The sequence below is a fragment of the Tripterygium wilfordii genome, chromosome 3 (assembly GCF_013401445.1).
Source record: "Tripterygium wilfordii isolate XIE 37 chromosome 3, ASM1340144v1, whole genome shotgun sequence".
In the NCBI taxonomy this organism is placed as follows: domain Eukaryota; kingdom Viridiplantae; phylum Streptophyta; class Magnoliopsida; order Celastrales; family Celastraceae; genus Tripterygium; species Tripterygium wilfordii.
The window spans coordinates 17,501-38,105 of NC_052234.1; the positions used below are offsets into that span (position 1 = coordinate 17,501).

General features: G+C 35.0%; 3 protein-coding genes and 1 long non-coding RNA gene across 6 annotated transcripts in view; 3 read left to right on the top strand and 1 right to left on the bottom strand.

Annotated features, from left to right (window-relative positions):
• LOC119985502 overlaps window positions 1-1,362 on the top strand; it is a 1,409-nt gene extending 47 nt beyond the window's left edge. Inside the window, exons 1-3 of the long non-coding RNA XR_005465108.1 lie at window positions 1-128; window positions 332-402; window positions 814-1,362. The exon at window positions 1-128 is cut by the window's left edge and continues 47 nt beyond it. This is a non-coding gene — a long non-coding RNA (uncharacterized LOC119985502). The remainder of the gene's footprint in view (window positions 129-331; window positions 403-813) is intronic.
• Window positions 1,363-3,132: 1,770 nt separating this feature from the next.
• LOC119995389 (ruvB-like 2) lies at window positions 3,133-6,466 on the bottom strand. Its single transcript, XM_038841868.1, has 2 exons — window positions 5,634-6,466; window positions 3,133-4,130 (listed from the first exon to the last, which is right to left on the bottom strand). Exons 1-2 carry the CDS (start codon window positions 6,380-6,382, stop codon window positions 3,476-3,478), a joined length of 1,404 nt encoding a protein of 467 aa, XP_038697796.1. The 5' UTR covers window positions 6,383-6,466; the 3' UTR covers window positions 3,133-3,475.
• A 2,977-nt stretch (window positions 6,467-9,443) lies between these two features.
• Window positions 9,444-13,932, top strand: LOC119995472. The gene is made up of 10 exons (XM_038841984.1): window positions 9,444-9,602; window positions 9,919-10,135; window positions 10,301-10,458; window positions 10,555-10,700; window positions 11,511-11,573; window positions 11,659-11,751; window positions 12,308-12,469; window positions 12,606-12,712; window positions 13,087-13,256; window positions 13,398-13,932. Exons 1-10 carry the CDS (start codon window positions 9,491-9,493, stop codon window positions 13,658-13,660), a joined length of 1,491 nt encoding a protein of 496 aa, XP_038697912.1. The 5' UTR covers window positions 9,444-9,490; the 3' UTR covers window positions 13,661-13,932.
• Window positions 13,933-14,984: 1,052 nt separating this feature from the next.
• Window positions 14,985-19,927, top strand: LOC119987351 (telomere repeat-binding factor 2-like). Of its 3 annotated transcripts, none has more exons than XM_038832240.1 (7): window positions 14,985-15,112; window positions 15,616-15,801; window positions 16,113-16,327; window positions 17,524-17,608; window positions 18,202-18,285; window positions 18,973-19,370; window positions 19,609-19,927. In XM_038832240.1, coding segments are annotated over exons 2-7 (933 nt in total). In that variant the 5' UTR covers window positions 14,985-15,112; window positions 15,616-15,651; the 3' UTR covers window positions 19,610-19,927. The 3 variants fall into 3 exon arrangements, with proteins under 3 accessions (XP_038688168.1, XP_038688182.1, XP_038688175.1); XM_038832254.1 differs by having other exon boundaries at window positions 14,998-15,048; XM_038832247.1 differs by lacking the exon at window positions 14,985-15,112 and adding an exon at window positions 15,281-15,313.
• The last annotated feature ends 678 nt before the right edge of the window (window positions 19,928-20,605 follow it).

Sequence of the window (20,605 nt, forward strand, 5' to 3'; positions counted from 1 at the left end):
ATCTCTATCGCCATGTAAATTCAAATTTAAAATTTAATAATCTTTACATCTATATCTATATCATATGCATCATTCTATGCAATAAAGGAATTGTCTTCTTCGAAATCTCATGTCTCTTCATCAGCGAGGTGAGTTTTTTTGTGTCTCTTATGCTTTTGTGAGATTAATGTAATAATTTGAACTAGATGAGTACATCTAGGTCACTAATCTATCTACGAATATAATCATTTCTGTTTAGAATAGATATTCTAGGCTATTTTTTCATGCTCTCTTATCTTTATTGATTAAAGAAATATTCCTTTAGTTATATGTTCCAACTTTAATCCTTCAGGCAAACAGAAATTCAGCTCCAGGATCAAGCTCTGTTTTAGATCGATTGTTCAAGCTTTACTTTGATATTTGGTAAGCTTCTGCCAATAACCCTTGACCTGAATTGTTGGATTGGCTTATAAGCTGTGCAGAAATTTATGTTCTTTTGCTAATTTTATGTTGATTTATTTTAATAAATTTCTTATACTATTTATTTACTTTGGTTCCACTATCGGTTACCTGGGATGTTAAGCTCCTCTTGGTGTGTGTTGATTTTGGATTGTTGTTGCTCTCTGATTTCACTTTCGTTTGCCTTTGTGATTTTTTATATCCATGTAAATTTTCGGCTGTTACACTTCTTTGATTTCACCTATTTTTACAAATCGTTGTTTCTTCTGATCACTATGCTATTCTGTCTCTCTTTCTTTTACAGATTTATTTCATCCGTCGTAATTTTACAACTATTAAGCTTCTTTACCTATATGTGTTGTTTACTCTTTACAGTACTGTTTATAGACCCAAATAAACCAGAAGATATGCACGGGAGAAAAATCAGGTGAATTGGGATCAACATTCCACATAATCTCTGATTTGATTTTTATTTACATGAAATTTCAGGCTTTTATGTAATCCAAAAAAATTTGCCTAAAAGAATGCTTTTCCTCTTTATCCTTGTGATTTTTTTCCTCAATAAAGTTGCTTGCAAATCAGACTGGTCAACGAATATCAACATATACATGATTTAGATTAAAGTGCTTAATTATTGTTTAATGAAAATGAAAATATAATCATGCATGATGGAGTTAGTTGAGAATTAAAATTTATGTTTATCGTTATGACCAAGCAACCAAGACTTGATAAGAACTAAAATTAGTAATCTTACTTATTCGTTAATAGAACGAAATGAGACGGAATAGTAGTTTCTATAGAGGTGACACTTTGCACAATTGTGGTGTTTAACATAAAATTGTATGTATAATAATAGTTATATATTTAAAGTGATATATATTCACATTTCAAATATGTGTTCTTTAATTAATTCTTAGAATACTAAAAGGATAGAAAATTTTAAGTATGTCTTCATATATGACTAAAATGATGAAAAATTCAAATTTAGTGATGAAGGATAATTTTCAAGTTTATTTAAAGTATGTGTATTTTGATTAATTTTGCAGAGTAAAAGGATAAAGACACACTTATAAAATTATGATAATGAACATAAAATTGTGCTTATGCTATATTGATAAAGAAGTACCTATTTATTTTCTTGAACGGAAACGTGAACATAAGCATGTTTTAAAGTAGTTTTTTCCACAATTTTGATGATCAATCAATAAAAAGAGCAATGTCTCCCAATAATTAAATTTTGTGTTATTACAACTGATTAAAATATTAATTGTATCAAATTGGTTTGAAATACAAATAATATAATTTATTTCATAATAAATCTTAAAAATGCTAGAATAAGTAATTTATGAAATATTGATTGCAACGAGGAATAAAAAACCATAGAGAGTACCATATTTAGAGATACCAAATAAGTAACTAGAAAAATTAAGTCCAACAATATCAAACCATAATTTCATAATCACCAACAGATTTTATTTTTTTTCATTTTAATGCTTTAATCATATCCATGTCTTCACATTTATTAATATAGTCTAAAACAATTTAAAGCAAGTTTTAGAGAAATATATAATCATGAGAGTATACAAAAAAAGAAATTTGATTGACTTGCATAATGTATTAATGATGTAGGCTCAAAACTCACAAGGATAATTATGCACATGTACATTAAGTCTAAATATACTTCTTCTCAATTCACATATTATTTTTATATAGATCTACGAAAAATAATCTTTTTTTGGATGAGTATGAGCAATCTATATTGGAGATCATGAACTTTAGATTGAGTTATGTTGAGTAGTTCATTGACCCAATTGTTGGATTGTGTTTATTGATTATGTGTCTTTAAAGACTCTCTCAGGGCGAAATAACTTTAAAAAGTGAATATTGTATGAGTCTACATACGGTCATTGGTAGTCATCATATATAACCTGTTATTTGGGTATGTTTTTACTTTTTTTCTCTGTAATTTTATGTTTTAAGTGTTCAAAAAAATTTTACACCTCTAACTCAATCCCTATTTAACAATAATTTTATAGATCAATATTCTATACCAAACATAACTCTGCATATACTTTTATGAAATCCATTTTATGTGTTGGTTCCTCAATACTCAAGCATTTCAATGTAAATTAAAAATATTTTTTATTATTCGTGCATCGCACGAGTACAACACTAATTGAAAAGAAGAAAAAAAAGAAATAAAGGCAGTTGCCATTGGAGTTTTAGCGCACCAAATAATTACGGGCAGCAGTTATTGATCCTCAGATTTCTGTACTTTAAACATCATTTCTCCCGGGAATTGTACCAATAACCTATAAAGTATAAATAAGCATAAACACAACTGCTCAACTAATCAACAACATAATCGTCACACAAGAGGCACTCACAAGGGAGTACAGGCATATTTCTGGATTAAGTAAAATTTGGGACAAGGGTGCTGAAATGGTTCTAGTTGAAACCATTGAAATTTGTATTTCGTTGGTTCATGATGTCTAGTCTACAACACAAGATGCAACCAATATATCCAACAATTTAGATTTACAATTTCAACTGAATCATTCCAGTATCCCCTATCCCGTAAAATTTTACCCTCAACCCTAGTATCCAAATTTATGCTACAAGCATCAAATCTCGTATCTCTTATTGCGGGCATGCAATAAATCATCTGTTCAATGCTCGGTTATGTTTCATAGATCTTACAACATGCATCCATATATAAATATTTATTAGCATCTAAGTGCTCTCGATCCATGCATATATGAATGTTCATTAGCATCTAAGCGCTCTCCATCCAACAAAAAATACCTGATAGCGCAAGCATTTTGTTCCTACAATTCAACAATCATTCATAAAATCAACAACTCTTTCAGCCCTTCACAGGACCAGAAATTTTGTTGCTGCAGATCAAAACCACCAAAACAAACTTTTACAACTGCGAGCAGAGAAGCATAACGTCCTGGTGTATGCATCAGCCGCTTCTCTGACAGCAAGGTGAGTCTCACGCCATTGCTAAATCTACATGTCTGTAACTGTAATCTCAGGAGACCATGGCATTGCCATCATCTTCCTCAACTTCTTTTGCGGATGATGAACTGAACATATACTGATTCTGATACTCCATTAAGTTCTGAGTTGACCTCTTCACGTCCAGGAACAGACTGTAAACCCGAGTAATATCCTCACTCTCCACATTTTTTCCCTTCCGCTTCTGGCATGCCAATGCAGCAGTTGTGATGAGATTAATTGCATATCTCAAGGATGTCTCAACTCCTATATGTGTCAACAGAGCCTTCGCCTCTTCAGCCATCTCCACATCTTCCTCTTGACATCTTATGTCTAGAATTTTGCGAATTTCACCTTTTGTATAAGGCTCAGTATTAATAATAAGTAGGCGATCAAGAAGATCTATTGGCATTCCATGTTGGGATTTTTCATTTGTGCCTCGGATTTTAGTGAAACCTCTGTTGGTGGCCACAACTAATATTGGAGCCATTTCATTCTCCAGAGCGCGATTCAGAAAAGAAAAGCATTCTATGTCAAGCATGTGAACCTCATCAATGAAGAGGACACCGGGGACAATTTCAGCCTTCCCTTCCTCCCTCCATTCTGCAACCTTTGTATCAATTTGTTCCCTCACTTCTGCACGAATTTCACCTGTGTCTCCAGTAAAGAGAGCCAGAAATCCCTGTGTTCTGAAATATAAACACAGAGAAAAGGTTGAGAATACATTTTAGAGTCTTAGTTTCTATGGAAAGGCAAACTAGCAGGGATAACTGTAGATACATGTCATACAGAAACTTATACCCTCTTTTCCATAAAGTTACATATAGAGTTTATTATCAGCTTCTGGAAACACTGCTTAAGAAAGATTCCTAAAGTGAAGAAAAAAGAAACTATAATATATCTAAAGATTCCTAAAGTGAAGAAAAAAAGAAACTATCATACAAGGGTGAAGCACATATAGCGGACAATTTGAATCCATTGTTTTTCTTCTCAACCTATTCACTCAGTATTGAAAATTATTGCTTTTATCTGTCCAAATGTCCTTTTTGAGACAAATGATATGGCTTGAACCATCACTTGGAAACTCTTCTACATAAATTCACTCATATCACCACTACTCAACAACTAGATTATATTTTAATGGGAGGCACATTAGATAGTTGAAGACAAAACAAGTGCCATTAAAGCAAAAATGTGATCAAATAATAGCTCATTTGGCAATCATATCACTTAATCTTGGCAAGTGTGTCAAGCATTAAACAAAAATAAAGCAGTCAATTGGGCTATATAACAATTGCTGAACATATGCTCTCAAAAATATTACCCGGACCAGTCCTACAAAGGCCTCAAATTCAACCGGAATATGCATATTGTCATCACATTCTAAATTTCTAATGATATGGTGTTTTCAGATTTATTCTTCAATCCTTGCAAGAAGTGGCAACTACAAGCACTGCAGAGGAAAGGAATGGGATTTCCCTAACCTGATTGCTCATGAGACTATTGCCGGCAGCGGATGATCCTTAAATACTAATAGCTAAAAAATCAAAGAAAGAAAACCTTTTCAACTAACAATGAAAGGATAAGTTCAAGTGATCAAAATCACTATAAAGCATCAGCGCAAGCAGCTTCCTCGTGACTACGAGGGTAAAACATTCTCTTTTACCTTTCAAAAAAAAGATCACTTGAAAGAATAAATACATGTCACCTCAGTAAATACTGCAAGCTAACTGAATTTAGTTCATTTGCATAATATTTATGCTGATTCTTGCTGCCTAAAATCCTCTGGAATTAAGAATTTGAGATCCTTTGGTAATTGAGTATTTGAGATCCTGAATTTCTTGCATAGAACAGAAAAAGGAACAAGATCAAATATCTACAAATTGAAGCAAGGAAAGAAAACCACAAGGGTTCCATGTTCTTTAACGACACATCCTATTATTCATCAAAAAATGCAACATACCCTATTCATTTCTCAGTTTCATTTCTACTTTGAACCATCTTTTATCAGTTTTATGTTATGAAGGAATATCAAGAGCTACTGTAAACAAACGCCTCATTTTTTTAAAATGGAAAATGAAATAAACAAACAGCTTATCAGTTGAATTATCATCACCTACCATCTTAAGCAACCCAAATTAAACAAATACTAAAATCAACCTATACTAACACTTACAAGACAACCAAGTTACCTGCTATTGATGACATCAATCTCATGAAGCGTAACGCAATGCACAACCTCCTTTCTTTTTTGCAACTCCCCATCTGGGCACTGCACGAACTTGGTCTGCGGCCCCATGGCGTCGTAATCCCTTGACCTCGAGAAAGACCTCCCCAATTTAGTAATCTTTCCTGATGCCTTGTCGATAGCAATCACATCCCCACTCTGCACCTTCTCCTTCCCCAGAGCCTCAATCATCTTCGCCCCCAGATCATACACCGTCTCCATCTCTGTTGTTTTCATAGTCAATTTTCCAGTCTTTGAAGCGGCACCAGCAACTGCAGGACGGTCAATTTGGACCTCGAGAACCTCGCCCTCAATTACCTCGGTCTCTTCCTTAATCCTCACACCAATGGCCTTGCGAAAAGCCTGCATTAGGGCCTCGGTCTTGGACATCTCGAGGGAAAAGATCTCACTACCAGAGATCACGGCAAAGGGGGTCTCCAGGCCAAGAGACTTGGCCAGGCCCATAGCAATGGCAGTCTTGCCGGTGCCTGGCTGTCCAGCCAGTAAAACGGCACGTCCGGCGATCTTACCCTCCTTAATCATCTGGAGAATGACTCCGGCGGCCCTACGAGCCCTGGTCTGCCCCACCATACCCTCGGAGACGGCGCGGGCTTCAAGGGCGGAGTCGAGGCCGAGGCCCCGAATGTGTGAGTGAGCACCTATGCGTTCTATTCGGGTCAAGTCTCGGGTTTCAGATATCTTTAACTCCGCCATGTTGATGCAGCAACACCAGTGGTGTTATACCACTAGAGGGTTTAAAAGTGCGAGAAAGAGAGGGCAATCGTTTCTGAGTTAGGGTTTAAGGCTTAGCTTTTTAACGGAAACACTATATATCCCAACAAAAAAATATCTCAAATACAAAAATATTTCAAATACATCTCAATTTATGTGTCATTGACACATTACTATATCACATAAAAAATATATGTTTTGTCTCTTTTTTTCACAAAAATACCCTTCTTTTTTTATTTAATTTATTTTTCTATAAATACTGGCATCATATGATGTGACAATGATTTTTTACTCTTTTTTTTAACAAAAATTCAAAACTATTTATCTATCAAAATACTTTGAATACTTAAAAACAATGTAAGTCAAGGAGTTCATATAACTACCTGTACTTAATAAAGGCAATTAAACATTCATTTTAGTTTATAATACAATAGACAATATGAAAATGATAGTGACTCAAGAAGATGTTCCATCAAACCCCAATCAAAATTGAGGGATCTTAAAAACTAAGCCAATCCAAGTTAAACTATATCTTTTTGGAACCTTTCCCTTCAACTTGGTAAAGTAATAAGTGTAGATTCTTCAAATCATCTACTTCCTTGGGACCAGAACACATTAGCTTGTAACTGGACTCAAGTTCTCTATGACAACTCCAACACCAGAGTGGAAGGTTGGTTTGGGACTCACGGTTACATAAACGCTTACATTGGCAATCTATATTTCCTTGGTTCAAGGCCTTGCTTTCATTTACAAGCCCCATCGGCCCAGTAGGAGGTTCCAGATCGGCCTCGATCCAAACCAGAATCCATATATTTGCGTCTTTTGGGTTGAATAGGAGCGGGTTTGGGGTATGCATCGGTTCATGGTCAGGAGAAAGAGGGAGGTTGGTGTGCAAGTAGAGTCACCAAAGCGGGGCGAGGTGAGGCACGGGGTGAATAGTAGAGCTCAAAGTCGGTAGCTCAAAGACGAAAGTCCAATTAAATATGCAGGCGGCTGTGTAGTAAAAGGGCGGGCTAAAATATTATATATGTCCTTAGACTATCACATCTTTCGTGATTATGTCCTTAAACTATAAATTTTTTTCATTCTATCCTTAAACTATTGTTTTGTAAATCATTGCTATCCTGAGTCAACTCTCCGGTGTTAACTCCGGTGAAAATGCTTACGTGGCATTCAAACTCCGACAAAAATGTCACGTGGATTAGTTTTTAATCGATTTAATTTTACATGTCATATGGAACTTTAAAAAAAATAAAAAGAAAACCAATGAAAATTAAATTCTAAATGAAATAATCTCGATCTCACAATCCTGTACATTCCGATCTCACACAGAAAATTGAAATTAAAATGAAATCAAACAAAAACAATCCCAATCTCAAAGAAAAGTCATGCTTCACTATCCCCACAAATCTGACTAAAATGAACGAAAGGAAAGCGGGTAGGCAGCCCTTGTTTTTTTTTCTAGAGAGAGGTCAAAGTAAGGCAGTGAAAGAGCTTTAAATTTTATCTATAAGCTCGTGGGTAATAGGTCCTGGAGACCCATTTCGTTTTTCGTCTCAATTCGATTCTGCCTTTGAAAGGAAGCGGCATGGCCGCATGGGTTTGCCACCAAAGCAGTTGAAAGGAAACGTCATGGGTCTGCCACTCCGCTGAAGGCATTCATTTTGTTTGATTTTGTTCAAATCTGGGCATGTTCGAATCTAGTTTTTTTTTTTCGTCTTCCATCCTGCCTTTCTTTGCTTGGAACTTTTGTGATTAGCCCAGTCATGAACCACCTAGTTGGAGTTTTGAAATCGGGAGTGATTGTTGCGGTGTGAAAGAGAATCTGATTTCAATTTCGGGTATCCAATCGTGATGAAGGAGAATGTTCTTGGTGTTCTTCGCGAGAGCGATTTTTATTTTATTTTTCTTGTTTAATTAGGTATACACGTCTTAAACGAATTTTATTTATTTTATTTTTTAATACACACATGAATGCCACGTCAGCATCTTCACCGGAGTCAACACTGGAAAACTAACTCAGGACATAAATGATGTGCAAAACAATAGTTTAAGGATAGAATAAAGAAATTTTATAGTTTAAGGACATAATCGAGAAAAATGTGATAGTTTAAGGATATATATAATATTTTAGCCTAAAAGGGAGTAATAACCTAACGCATTTTACAATGAATAACATTTTAATTTTCAAAATAATCCAACTCAGCAATCCCAGTCAACTTGCCACATACACTGAGACACTGTTGGGATATAAAGTTACTGAGACATTTAGACTTTTCGGCTTTTTAAGCTTCATGATGGAGCAGCTGTTATTTATTTAGGCTCCGTTTAAAAATGTTGTATATATAAATGTTGGTATGTCTCTGTTTTATAGAGCAATTTCAATACTAAAAAAAAAGGGAAAATTTGAGCTTAAAATTATGAGATATGTTGTGATTTGTTTGACCAACTAAAAGCTGATGTTACTAGATAAATTAGTATTATCTTAAACCTTATAATATTATATTTAATGATTTTAATAATAAATTACTTTATTAAATTTAATCTAATAACTTTATGTTTATTAGATTAATTTTAAGCATAAATTATAAATATCAAATTTTAAAAATAATATTACATTTTTTATCATTACATTTTATTTTATATGAGCTTTAATTATATTTAATGTGTATTTTTTAATTTTTATAAATATTAAATTTAATTATATAATATTAATTAGAAAAATAAAAATATAAGTTAAACTAAGAGTATATTATTATTGTCCAAAAATTTGTTACATGCATTTTTTTTTTGGATATGTTATCTCTTGAATAAAATAATTGACTCCATTAACATATTCATTCTTTATTTTTAAAATACACCAACAAATGGAAAAGAATATGGCGTTAAATATTTAATATATATATATAAAGTTATAAACTTGTCTTAGAGTTTGGGGCCTATGGGCCTTAAACTCTCCCATTTGTGAGGGCCGGGATGAGGTAGACTAGCTGAGCGGACGAGGCCCAAACTATTTTGTCCGACGTAAGGACGAGAAAACTCCTCTCGTTACTTGGTATTTCCTAACTTCCATTTCAGCGAAAGACCCGGATGGGAATGGGTACCGAGACTCCCTGTCGGAGCTACGCTTGCGTCCTCTGGGTTCTCCTTTTCTTATCTTCGATTCCTCATTCGTTCGCTCCTTCCAATGAACGATCGTTGGGTATTTTTTTAAGCATTAGGTCCTCTTGTTGATTTCGAAATCTAGCGTCTCAATTAGGTTTGAGGTGATTGTTCTTCTGGGTTTGTGTAAACAGTAAAATTTGAGATAAAAATCTACCAAAAAGTGACGTTTTTGAGTTTCCATTTGGTTCTTTGATTACATTGAGAACAATAACTTGGTAGAATGTCATGTACTCATGTTTCAACTTATACTTCTTTGTTTTCTAGTTTACTGTCTTAATAACGATAAAGCAGATCCAATAATTGAATTTTTGAGACCTTTTGAGAGTTGTAGGTGATGATTTTTGGTATTGCAGTTGTTGGTGAGTCAAGTACATTGCAGCTGTCTTCTGGGTTCCCGATAGCAAACTCACCTGGTGCCGGAGCAGGCACTTCTGTGGTATGTGAGAGAGTTCACATTCATGGATTGTCGAGGCTCAAACACTTGAACAAGATTGCTCATTCCCTGAAGGTTAAAGTTTCACAAAAAAATTCAGGCTTAAGGGGAACAAATGCGGAAGTTTGTTTCCACAGGTGAGTCAGTGCGTAGATTTCTCATTCTGAGTTGCATACTCAATATTTTTGTTTCTTTTATCTTATGTAGATTCAATAATTTTTGTTCTTGTATTTTCTATTGTAGATAAATATTTAAGTTCTTTTGTAACTTAATGCCTCGAGAGAGTTATGCTTCATTTGCAGGAATGTGTCTCTTGGGATAGGCATGTGCTCTCAAGGCCAGTGGGAGAAGGTCGATAAGGGTTCATGGGCTCGACCAATGTCACCTTTTTATCACAAGATCCTAGATGTACGCATGGCTGGTTCTTCCTTAGAAACTACCGAGGTATCCATTGAAGAAGGTAAGCACTATATGGATTAATGTGTGGATGCTAAATCCTGTTGCCATATCTTTTTGAAAAACATCATTTTTCTGTTCCATGTTCTTCTGGCTGCAGAATTTTTCCTATATCGCCTAGTATTTTTGATATCGGGTATCCTTCTGTTGACCCTTGCATCTCCTTTGAGCAAGTCATTGACTTTTTACTACAGCAGTGCCATGGCAATTGGTGTTGTCCTTGTAATATTGATGGTCCTTTTTCAGGTAATTTGTTTTTATGGTATGTCATATTGATGGTGTGAATTTTGTTAATGCATTTCATGTTTCAATTATTTAGGTTATCAAACATTTATTAGTTGATCTAATATCATTGCTATTACAACATAATCTTATAGTTAGCTAATAACGATATGTTGATAACCTAAATATTTTATGATGACTTGGATTGTTTTTTTCCCCCCGTTTATATCCAGTTTTCTGAAAACTGCAGACACTCTGTCATTTGTATTGTCTATTTTTAGTTGCTGCATTTATCTCTTTGGTAGATGTTGGTTTTGGAGTTCTTATGAGCAGTATATTGAACTAATTAAAAATGGTCCTGACTTCTTGTTTTTGCATTCCATTTTTTTCTATATAGGTGATTATTTCTTGCAGTGTAATAGCAATATTTTGTTATCACCAATGGAAGATGATTAATGGTGGATGATACTTCCTAGCTGGTTGAAAGAGTCAAAAGGACTCTAATATTATTACCATGAAAGTTTTTACACGTTATTCTTGTCCTTGCAATTTCATATAACTACTTGTTTTGCTGTAATTTTTCATTCAGCACTTTGTCTTCTGTCCAAGTTGCATTTATTTCTCTCGTGCTCCTGAATTTGAGTTGATGACTTGGGGAACTTTATCTATGAGTAGAGAAAATTTGTTCGTAGTTCTATATTTACAGGAAGTCTGGAACAAGTTAGTAGTTTTGGGTCTCCTTCTCATATTTTAGTATGGCATTGTTCTTTCTCGTTCAATTGGATTATTCACTTTATTAGTATATTTAATACCATTGATGTGGGTTATTGGCAGGGGATGAAGCTTCTTCCAAGTGGTAGAAAGAACTCACTTGCCATTTTTTTTTACTCATCTGTGGTGGGTATTGAGTTCCTGCATCCTCCTTTCACTTCAATATCCTGATAGTAGAAATTTACGTAAATCTTGACATCACTTTGTTCAGGTTGGTTTGGGATCTTTTCTGCTTCGCTATTTGCCAGGATTGTTACATTATATACTCATGGAAATTGGAATCAATGAAGACATGTACAATCCTGTATGTAAGTCATATGCATTATAGCTTGCCTTCAATCTTTGCTGTGAAGTAGAGCATAACTTTGTGGTTTTCTATATGCATTGGAAAACCTTGCTTTGGATTGTTTATTTGTTATCAAAGAATGGTTTTGGCCTTCTGCAACTTTATGCTAGGATTGCATGATGTAACCTGCTATTTCATTTGATTTATTACATAATTGCACATCTGTCATTTTTGGTCCCAGATAGTCATAGTCTAGGTTACTTTACAAATGAAAGCTGACTTGGTTATGGATAAATAATCCGATATTAAGATTTTTTAAATTATTGTATGTTTCTTAGGAGTTCATCTATCGTGCTTTTTGCGGTCATCTAGTTTCAGCTGCTTTTGTACTGTTATTTTCTGGGTATCTACTTTCTTTGTTGATGTTAGTTTATATTATTCAATGGTTCTGGTAGCTCATGGTTTACTGTGAAAGAGCGTTTAGTACCAAAGGTCGTTTGTAGTAACTGTAAGTAATGCTTAGTAAATTGATTTTTGTCTAGAAACTGTACATATAATCTATTAAAAATTGCAGTTGGCAATATTTTTGCTGGCATTTGTGGTTCTTGTTGGAGCATGGTTAGGTTTTTGGGTTGTACGCAAACTTGTGCTGACAGAAGATGGAGCAGTTGATATAAGTACATCCCATTTTGTTGCATGGTCTATTCGGGTTTTGGCAGTCTTTATGATTCTTCAGGTTTTCTTTTTACTCAATACTCCTAAATGTTTGTCAGTTATTATAAGTTCATTAGCATACTTTCTTTCCCACCTTTGATTACTTCAATTTATTTTCATTTTTTGTTTACTAATTCAATAAGTTTCTGCTGCTTCAGAGTTCTTTGGATTCCTTATTAGCAGCAGAAGCATTAATAGCGGCAATAGTTATCTCTTCGGTACTGAGGAAAGTTACTAGAATGAAATTTTTGCGGCACACGTTTAGGTATGCTCCTTCTTGGACCGTTTGGCCTCATCATTTTGCTCCCTCTATTATGAAAATCGATTTCTTCCCTTTCATTCTTGGAGTTCTAATCCTTTTGCATTAACTGTATTTTTTTGTTGGCAGAAAAAACAGCTTATTAATTAGCAGTTGCAAAGTTATTCCTCCGTAATAATAAAAGATTTCCCTGTTTCTGTTGGTGCTGAATAAAATTTTGTCTAGTATATTTTCGATTGTGTACATAGTTATGTGGGCCTTTGGAGTCAAATGGCATTTTTGAAACTTTCCTTGGAGTCCTTTTGTGGGCAACTGGGCATCTTTATATTACGTCATGTTTCCCTTGAATGCCTCACGTGTGCTTGCATTGCATGCTGCAGGAAGTTGCTCAAACTAGTCAAAAACATCGTCACTGGTTCCCATCTTCCTGATTTATCACCATTTAAATATTGTAATAGTGGATATATACACAATAGGCATGAAGACTCTAATTACCGCAGGCCTCGGTCCAAAAGGATTGACCTTGCTTCATGCGATTCTCCTGTGCAAGGTTTGCCCAATATCTCCCTTTTTTTCCTTAAGCTTGCCTAATGTGCTTTTGATCTTTTAGTTGAATGGTGCAATTAGAATTAATTTCTGCTGGGCCATTAACCACTGTCCCTATTGCATATGATGACTGTCATTTGTGCAGGTGTTAGTAGCAGGACACTGACTGGTGATTTTTCAGATTCAGATACCTATGCATCTATTATCCATAAAACTCCTGAAAGGAGAAAATTCTCAAGAGATGAGTGGGAACAGTTCACCAGAGTCTGCACGAAAACAGCCGTTGAAGAACTTGTTGTTTCCCCGGGTTTCGGCAAATGGGTTGCAGCTAATGCAGAAAGAATCACTGTAACTCCCAACTCCGCTGGTGGTCCTGGTCGGCGTCGTAGGTGGCTCCTCTGGTTTTGAGAATCTAATGTAACCTTAAGACACTGTTGTATAAGGTGAGGTCAGCATGGATTTATGAGGCATTTAAACAGCAACCTTTGAAACTGACCAACTCCGTTAGTTTTTTAGCTCAAGCAGTTAGATTAAGTTTTCTTTTCGGATTGTAATGAAGCACTGTATGTGTTTAGTGGACCCTTTTGAGTCTTTTTCACTTTTCCTATTCAGTTGTAGCATATAAAAATATATGCTACTTTGAAAAAAGTTGGCTATAAAATTTACATAGGTTGTCATTATCCACGTAATTACATTAATACAATAATACTGCAATTTTCTCACTTTTATGATATGTTTGGTTGTCGGAGATTGTGATGGGACGGCCTTTTAGCAATGGGTAACTATTACAAGACTCAAATGTGGTTACTAGATTTGAATTTATACCAATCACACGAAAATCTTGTTATTAAGTTGAGTTGAACTTAATATACGAAATTCAAACTTATTTTTTATGTTAATCTTTATTATTATTACTTTTCTATTGTATCTGCAAATCCTTACTTTTTTTAACCATGTGCACTTTTATTGTATACATGATATTGGCACAGTGATGAGAAGATAAAAACTTCCCTCCCATCTGTTTCTTTTGAAAATTACAACACTTTAGATCGATGGGACTAATTTCTGGTATTTAAGTGACTAATTGGACACTGCTCTTCAACTGCACTGCATTGCATTGCAGTTAAGTTACATAATCAAATGCAAGAACACCAACCCTTTCTTTTTTGTTTTTTGGAGATTATCCTTGTTCTCTATATAATAATTTAGGATACAACTATTAAATAATTCATGTCATAGAACTACTAATATGTTTTTATATATATATATATAACAAGGACGTGTATTGCATTTTATAATATATTTGTTACCATAAAAAACTTATTATTCAATAACAATCATTTTTTCTTTTTACAATAGATACGTGATGATGATGATACGTGAGAGTGGAAAAAAAAAAATTCATCCCCCAATTGGCCAATTTTTCTTACCTCCATTTTATATCCCATCCATCTACAAGTGTTGGATATTTACGAGATCTCAATTATGTGTTCATAATCAATGGTATCCCACGTGACACATAAATTGGATCTCAGATTTTTTTTTTATAATTGTAGCATTGCTAAAAAAAAAAAAACAGTAAAACACCAGGAATTCTAAAAAAAAATAAAAAAATTAATGTATTTTGTCAATAAAGGAGGTAATAAAATATTTATTTCCTTTTCCTGAACCAAAAGAGAAAATCCACATCTGTCGCCACTCGTGTCTCTAAATTTATAAATATTAATTAATTATTATTTCTTTCCAATCAATAGAAGCGTCTTTGTTGAGAACCAAGAGGAAAACACAATGAAACTGTAAGTGAATTCCTCTCGTTTAATCACTTTCTCTGCCAAGGTTCCGGTTTGTCTCCTTTACCAGGTATTGTTCACTTCTTCCTTCACACAGCCGAAACGTTAAAGGCCAAAATTTTGTATTGCTTATCTTCCCAAGATGATGATCAGATTATGCGTATTTGATTTATGAGCTGAATTGCTTGCCGTTTTCTTTCGATCGTTCGTTAATCTCATCTGAATTTTCTTGAATCAGGTTTCGCCGTGTTGGCTCAATTTTTTTCCTTTGGTAAAATTATATTTATGGTTATTGGTATTTCAATCAGGCACTGCCATTTTGCGTTATTCTATGCGAGGCTGCAATTTTGGCTCACTTCATACAAAAATATGTGGATAATTTCCCTTCTGATTGTAGTTTTATGATATAATTTAGACTAAGTTCAATTATTTCTTCTAAGGGTTTTCTTGGGTATTCTGAGTGTTGATTTTACCTTATTAGATTTTTGTTTGGTTATCAAGTTTATACACAATGTGTTTGGCCAGCTGCTATCTAAAGTGTGTTCATTCAAATGGTGGGGTATTTCCTAACAGGAGGCATAGTCTTTCATTTGAAAGAGGTTTCTGTTGATGGGTGCTCCCAAACAAAAGTGGACTGCAGAAGAAGAAGCTGCCCTTAAAGCTGGAGTGCGTAAACATGGGATGGGAAAATGGCGCACTATACTCATGGACCCGGAGTTCAGTGATGTCTTGCAGTCACGTTCCAATGTTGATCTCAAGGTATAATAATCTACCCCGTCAGATTGTTTCATTACCGGTTTGCTTCTGAAAGGAAATTTTCTATATTTTAATTGTTTAATAGCTGGAGTTTCATGTCTGGTTAGCACTTCAGATGTTTTTATATACAAATCTATCAAAAGAGCTCTTATATTTGTTTGTTTGGATTTTGTGTGATTTGTGTCTCTCTGTTTTTGTTTCCTTTTTTGTCTCGTTTGCAGGGCTTTAGTTTCTTTAATTATACTTTTCTTTCAGTTTCTTTGTTATGCTGTACATCCTAATGTTTGTTCGCGTGTATGTTTATCTTTGGACAGGACAAATGGAGAAATATTAACGTGACTGCAATATGGGGATCTAGGCAGAAGGCCAAACTAGCACTTAAGAAGAGCCAACCTACTTCTAAGAACGAGGGCAAAATGATGGCTCTGAGCACCGAAATTCAGACAGTTGATGAAGGTCTAGATGTTAATCCTCCAGCAGTTTCTAGTGGAATGCCAAGGAATGCTAGTTCCAAAGAACCAGTTAAAAGGTTATCTTCCTTCTGTTTGAATGACACTGTGCTTGTACTTCATTGAACTTATATAGTGGTTGAGGTTCGTGCTATTCATAGCATGGAATGTGTGAAAGATATAGGCTACATTGACCAAAAAAATTATGAATTAGTTCTAGGCTTTTTATTGTTCTTTCGAAGACATTGGAACATGTCGGTCAAATGGAAAATTTCAATATGGGAATCAGGAATAATTAGGTCTTTCGATGATCAGTTTGGTGGTATTAGAACAATTGACTGTTGGGATGCTTGTACAAGTGTGATGAACTCATGACAGTTTATTATACATGACTTATGCATTCGGTTATGATGCATTCAAACGCTGGATGATATTTCCAGGGCACTAATATGATATCCCGGAGGAGATAAGTTGCTACACCTAGATAATAGAAGGAGTTTTGTTATGGAGCTAATAATGGAGAGATCTTTTTAGGAAGAAGAAATCCTAAAGTTCTGAATTGTTAATAAACTGATATGCTTTGGAAGAAGCAGAGGACAATCATTTTATTGCAGCATTATGTAGTGACTATGTCAAAGTAACGACATGAGACTTCTGGGGGACCAGAATATATGCTTCTTGTTTTTTGTTTGTTATGCTTTAGAAGAAGCAGAGGACAATCATTTTATTGCAGCATTTATTTAGATGACTGTCAACGTAAAGACATGACACTTCTGATGAACCAGAATATATGCTTCTTTTACTATTATTGTTGTACTAAATTGAAACAGTTTTTTATTATGACTCCACTATTCTTGTTGTAATAAATTGAAACCTTAGTATTATGACTCCACTATTCTTGTTGTAATAAATTGAAACCTTAGTCTTTATTATTACTCCTCAAATGAAGTCCATCATCGGCATTATGATGCTGGTGGTTTTTAGACCTTATTAGTGCTGTTTGAGCTTCTTTAGAGTTGGAAAAAACATGTGCTTAAATAATGTATGTTTGCGAAACTTGCTGTACTTAAACCTCGGGTTCTTTCAAGAAAATTAAGACCCTAGGCTAATATTAAACATAAATTATCTTTACACCTTGAGGGAAAGATTTCACTTCAACCTGAATCTCCATGCTTTAAAACTATAGTTGTAAGTGATCATAGAAATAACATTTCTATCCGTTCTTTTCGGTTTAGTTATTGGTTAGATTTATGAGGACATTGTTCTATGGTTGTAGATTGGATAATCTTATATTGGAGGCTATTACCAAGTTGAAGGAGCCAAGTGGTTCCGACAAAGCATCCGTTGCTTCATACATAGAGGTACTTTGTCTGCATTGCTTTTACTTATGATGTCCTAAAGTTTTTGTAGAAGTAGATATTAAAGTAGTTGAACAGCAGGACACTTAATTGCTTGTAATGCTTGTATATATCAGATATTTTCTTCAGTTTTTTCAGTAGGCCTCTTCATTTTCACCCTCTTCTTTTTCCCTCTAGAGATTGTGTTCTTCCAGGAAGTCTAGCCAGCCCTTTGTTTTCTTAGTTCATTTACAATTACAACTTGCTGATATTCAATGAGTGCATATAAAAAACAATTATTGATAACAACGTCATGGTGTTATGAACGTATGATTCTTGCTCCTCTACACTCGCAATGTGACAAAAGATGGAGAAGAAAAAGACAAATGCCTTGTGCAATTCAAATTCCATCCTATAATTTGTCAAGTTTGTCAACTTTCAGGCAGAAGTTTGCCCAGTTTGAGATGACTCGTTTCATGATCTAGTCAAAAGAAACATTGTTGGATTTATAGAACACGTTATACGCATTTCTCACTCCCCCGCTCTAAGCATGTGCATCCATTTAATAGTTTCTTCTTGTTGCCTGAGATGATACTGATGTTATTTTCCTTTTAAAGGAGAAATATGGGGCACCAAACAAACTCAAAAGGCTTGTGGGAACAAAGTTAAAGCTTTTGACAGCAAGCAGCAAATTGATCAAGGTAACACTCTGGTTGGTAATGATACAGTTTTTACTTTAGGTTATGATGCGTCAACTTCAGCGTGGGATATGACTGGAATCTGAGTAACCAAGCTAATTTAATGGAAGATGCATGTTTTAGCATTACTGTTAATTCTTCTATATGTTCTGTTTTGCACAGCCATGATAGAAATGCACGTGACGGTATTACTTTGTCAACAATATTATGATAATCACCGATTTCTGCTAATGCAACCAGGAAAAAGGAGTGTCGAGAATGCGGGAGGGACCTAGACATACTAGTAAGGTCATAAGGAAGGCAATAAATGATGGTACTTATTGGTTGAACAATATTGTTAGAACACGAAAATACAATAAATGATAAGAAACGACATGGAAGATGATAGTGAAGAGTTTAGCTTTAAATAGGAACTAATGACGAAGAAAGATCCAAGTAGCAGACTCCAACTAACTTATCTGATGTATTATTAATGTCAGCAAGCCAATTTATTTGGGATAAATGTTTTGATGATGATGAAAATCTTATGTGTCTGAAAGCTTGAGTATGGAAATGTTGAAATATGGTGCTAAGTTAGGAATGACAGTGTTCTGCAGTGACCTTGAAGTAAAGAAAATATGGCTAAGAAAATATGTGGAGTATGGTGACAATTCAAAGTTTGGATAAGCTTTACAGTGTTTATGTTAACAGGTAAAGCATAAATACAGGATTGCACCTAGTTCAACATTTTCTGAACCGAGAAGATGCCCTCCTCAATTACTCCTAGAGGGAAGGAAGATGGATTCTTTAAAACCTGAGAAACCTGACCCTAACAATGTAATTGAGCCTCAGACTTCAAAAGCAGAGCAGGGAAGCATCAACATATTTACCAAGCCCCAGATCAATGCTGAGCTTTCAAAGATGAGGAACATGACAGCAGAGGAAGCTGCTGCAGCTGCTGCACAAGCAGTTGCAGAGGCTGAAATTGCGATTGCAGAGGCTGAAGCAGCAGCAAGGGAGGCAGAGGAAGCAGAAGAGGAAGCGGAAGCAGCACAAGTATTTGCCAAAGCAGCAATGAAGGCATTGAGATATAGGAACCTTCATACGTGGTAATTTTCGCCTCAGTGTTTGTCAATTTGGTGAGGCAATCGCATTATCTCTCTCTTCATGCATGGATAGAGTTTCTACTTTATAAATTGGGGTTCAAAAAATATATAATAATTCATTTTTAATATAGTTTCAGAGCTCCTGGGACTAAAAACTTTGGGACTTTTAAGATATGATTCGGCTTAGCTTGTCTGTGTTTCTTTTACTAATCTTAGAAACGTGTTTGGGAATCTTTTGCAGATGACGCGAACTTGGAAAATTAGTGATGGCTATCCTAACCATTCAGTGTAAGCTGGGATCGTGCCATGCAGCAGTGCCAATCGTCGCTTTGTCCGTACTTGTAAATTGAAAGGGCGTGTGAAACACGCGTCCCTTGGGGACTTTGAGTGATTAGTAACTTGCCTCCTTCATTCGTTTAACTTTACAATGAGAGGATTTCAGGGTATTGACAAGTATAGGCAAAAGGAAATCTTGATGACAGAATATGTTGTCTAGATGGCTACTATGTTCGAAAGGGTAAATGGATATGATACTAAAGTTTTTGATTCTCGGACTTGAAGGGCATCTGTTTCTCTATCTCTGTGCGTGCTTGCGCACGTGATGAAGAAGAAACCTTCGTTCCATTTGTTCGAAGCGTTAATCTAGAGCAGCATCTTTCATTGCATGGACCTCTTTCAACTCAGGAACGTGCACTTTCCTGCACTCTGATAAAAGGAACATTTACAAAAAAGAAACAACTTCTATTGCTTTTATTAAATTATCAAACAAAGAGTCTTAACAACGGATCACTTAACAACTTACTTATATTAAATTTTGGAGATCATTTGATAACCCTAATTATATCATAATTTTCTTAATAAAAAGAATAAAATTACGACTCTTTTTTTTCCACGTCAAAACCCATTTGTCAAAATCCATATAGCACTCGTCTACATCCACCTGCTTGGTCGGTCTCATAAGTCATATAATGTGATAGAGCGGTGCGTCTGAATGCGTGATGGAGAGAAGAAAATCGAACAAGTTTATCAGCAAAAGAGAAATCGAAGAAAATCGAAGCAAAAGGGAAAAAACATCAAACCTAAATCGAACAAGCAATACCTCTCAATTGTGCTGGTGGGTGATGAGACGATGACACCATGGAGAGAAAGCTCCGACAATCTATTGGATGCTTGAAGAGAGAGAGAAACAAATTGAGCTAAACAAATTATCAAGAACAAGTAAACCGCTTGACAAAAAG

Bases quoted from the DNA above. Each gene is read 5' to 3' on its own strand.
- LOC119995389 (XM_038841868.1), bottom strand. From the start codon at position 6,382: ATGGCGGAGTTAAAGATATCTGAAACCCGAGACTTGACCCGAATAGAA. The intron at 4,131-5,633 runs GTAACTTGGTTG...TTTATATTTCAG, and splicing joins ATTGATGTCATCAATAGCAG to AACACAGGGATTTCTGGCTC.
- LOC119995472 (XM_038841984.1), top strand. From the start codon at position 9,491: ATGGGAATGGGTACCGAGACTCCCTGTCGGAGCTACGCTTGCGTCCTC. The intron at 11,752-12,307 runs GTATGTAAGTCA...TAAAAATTGCAG, and splicing joins ATGAAGACATGTACAATCCT to TTGGCAATATTTTTGCTGGC. The intron at 12,713-13,086 runs GTATGCTCCTTC...TGCATGCTGCAG, and splicing joins TTTTTGCGGCACACGTTTAG to GAAGTTGCTCAAACTAGTCA.
- LOC119987351 (XM_038832240.1), top strand. From the start codon at position 15,652: ATGGGTGCTCCCAAACAAAAGTGGACTGCAGAAGAAGAAGCTGCCCTT. The intron at 15,802-16,112 runs GTATAATAATCT...ATCTTTGGACAG, and splicing joins GTTCCAATGTTGATCTCAAG to GACAAATGGAGAAATATTAA. The intron at 17,609-18,201 runs GTACTTTGTCTG...TTCCTTTTAAAG, and splicing joins CCGTTGCTTCATACATAGAG to GAGAAATATGGGGCACCAAA.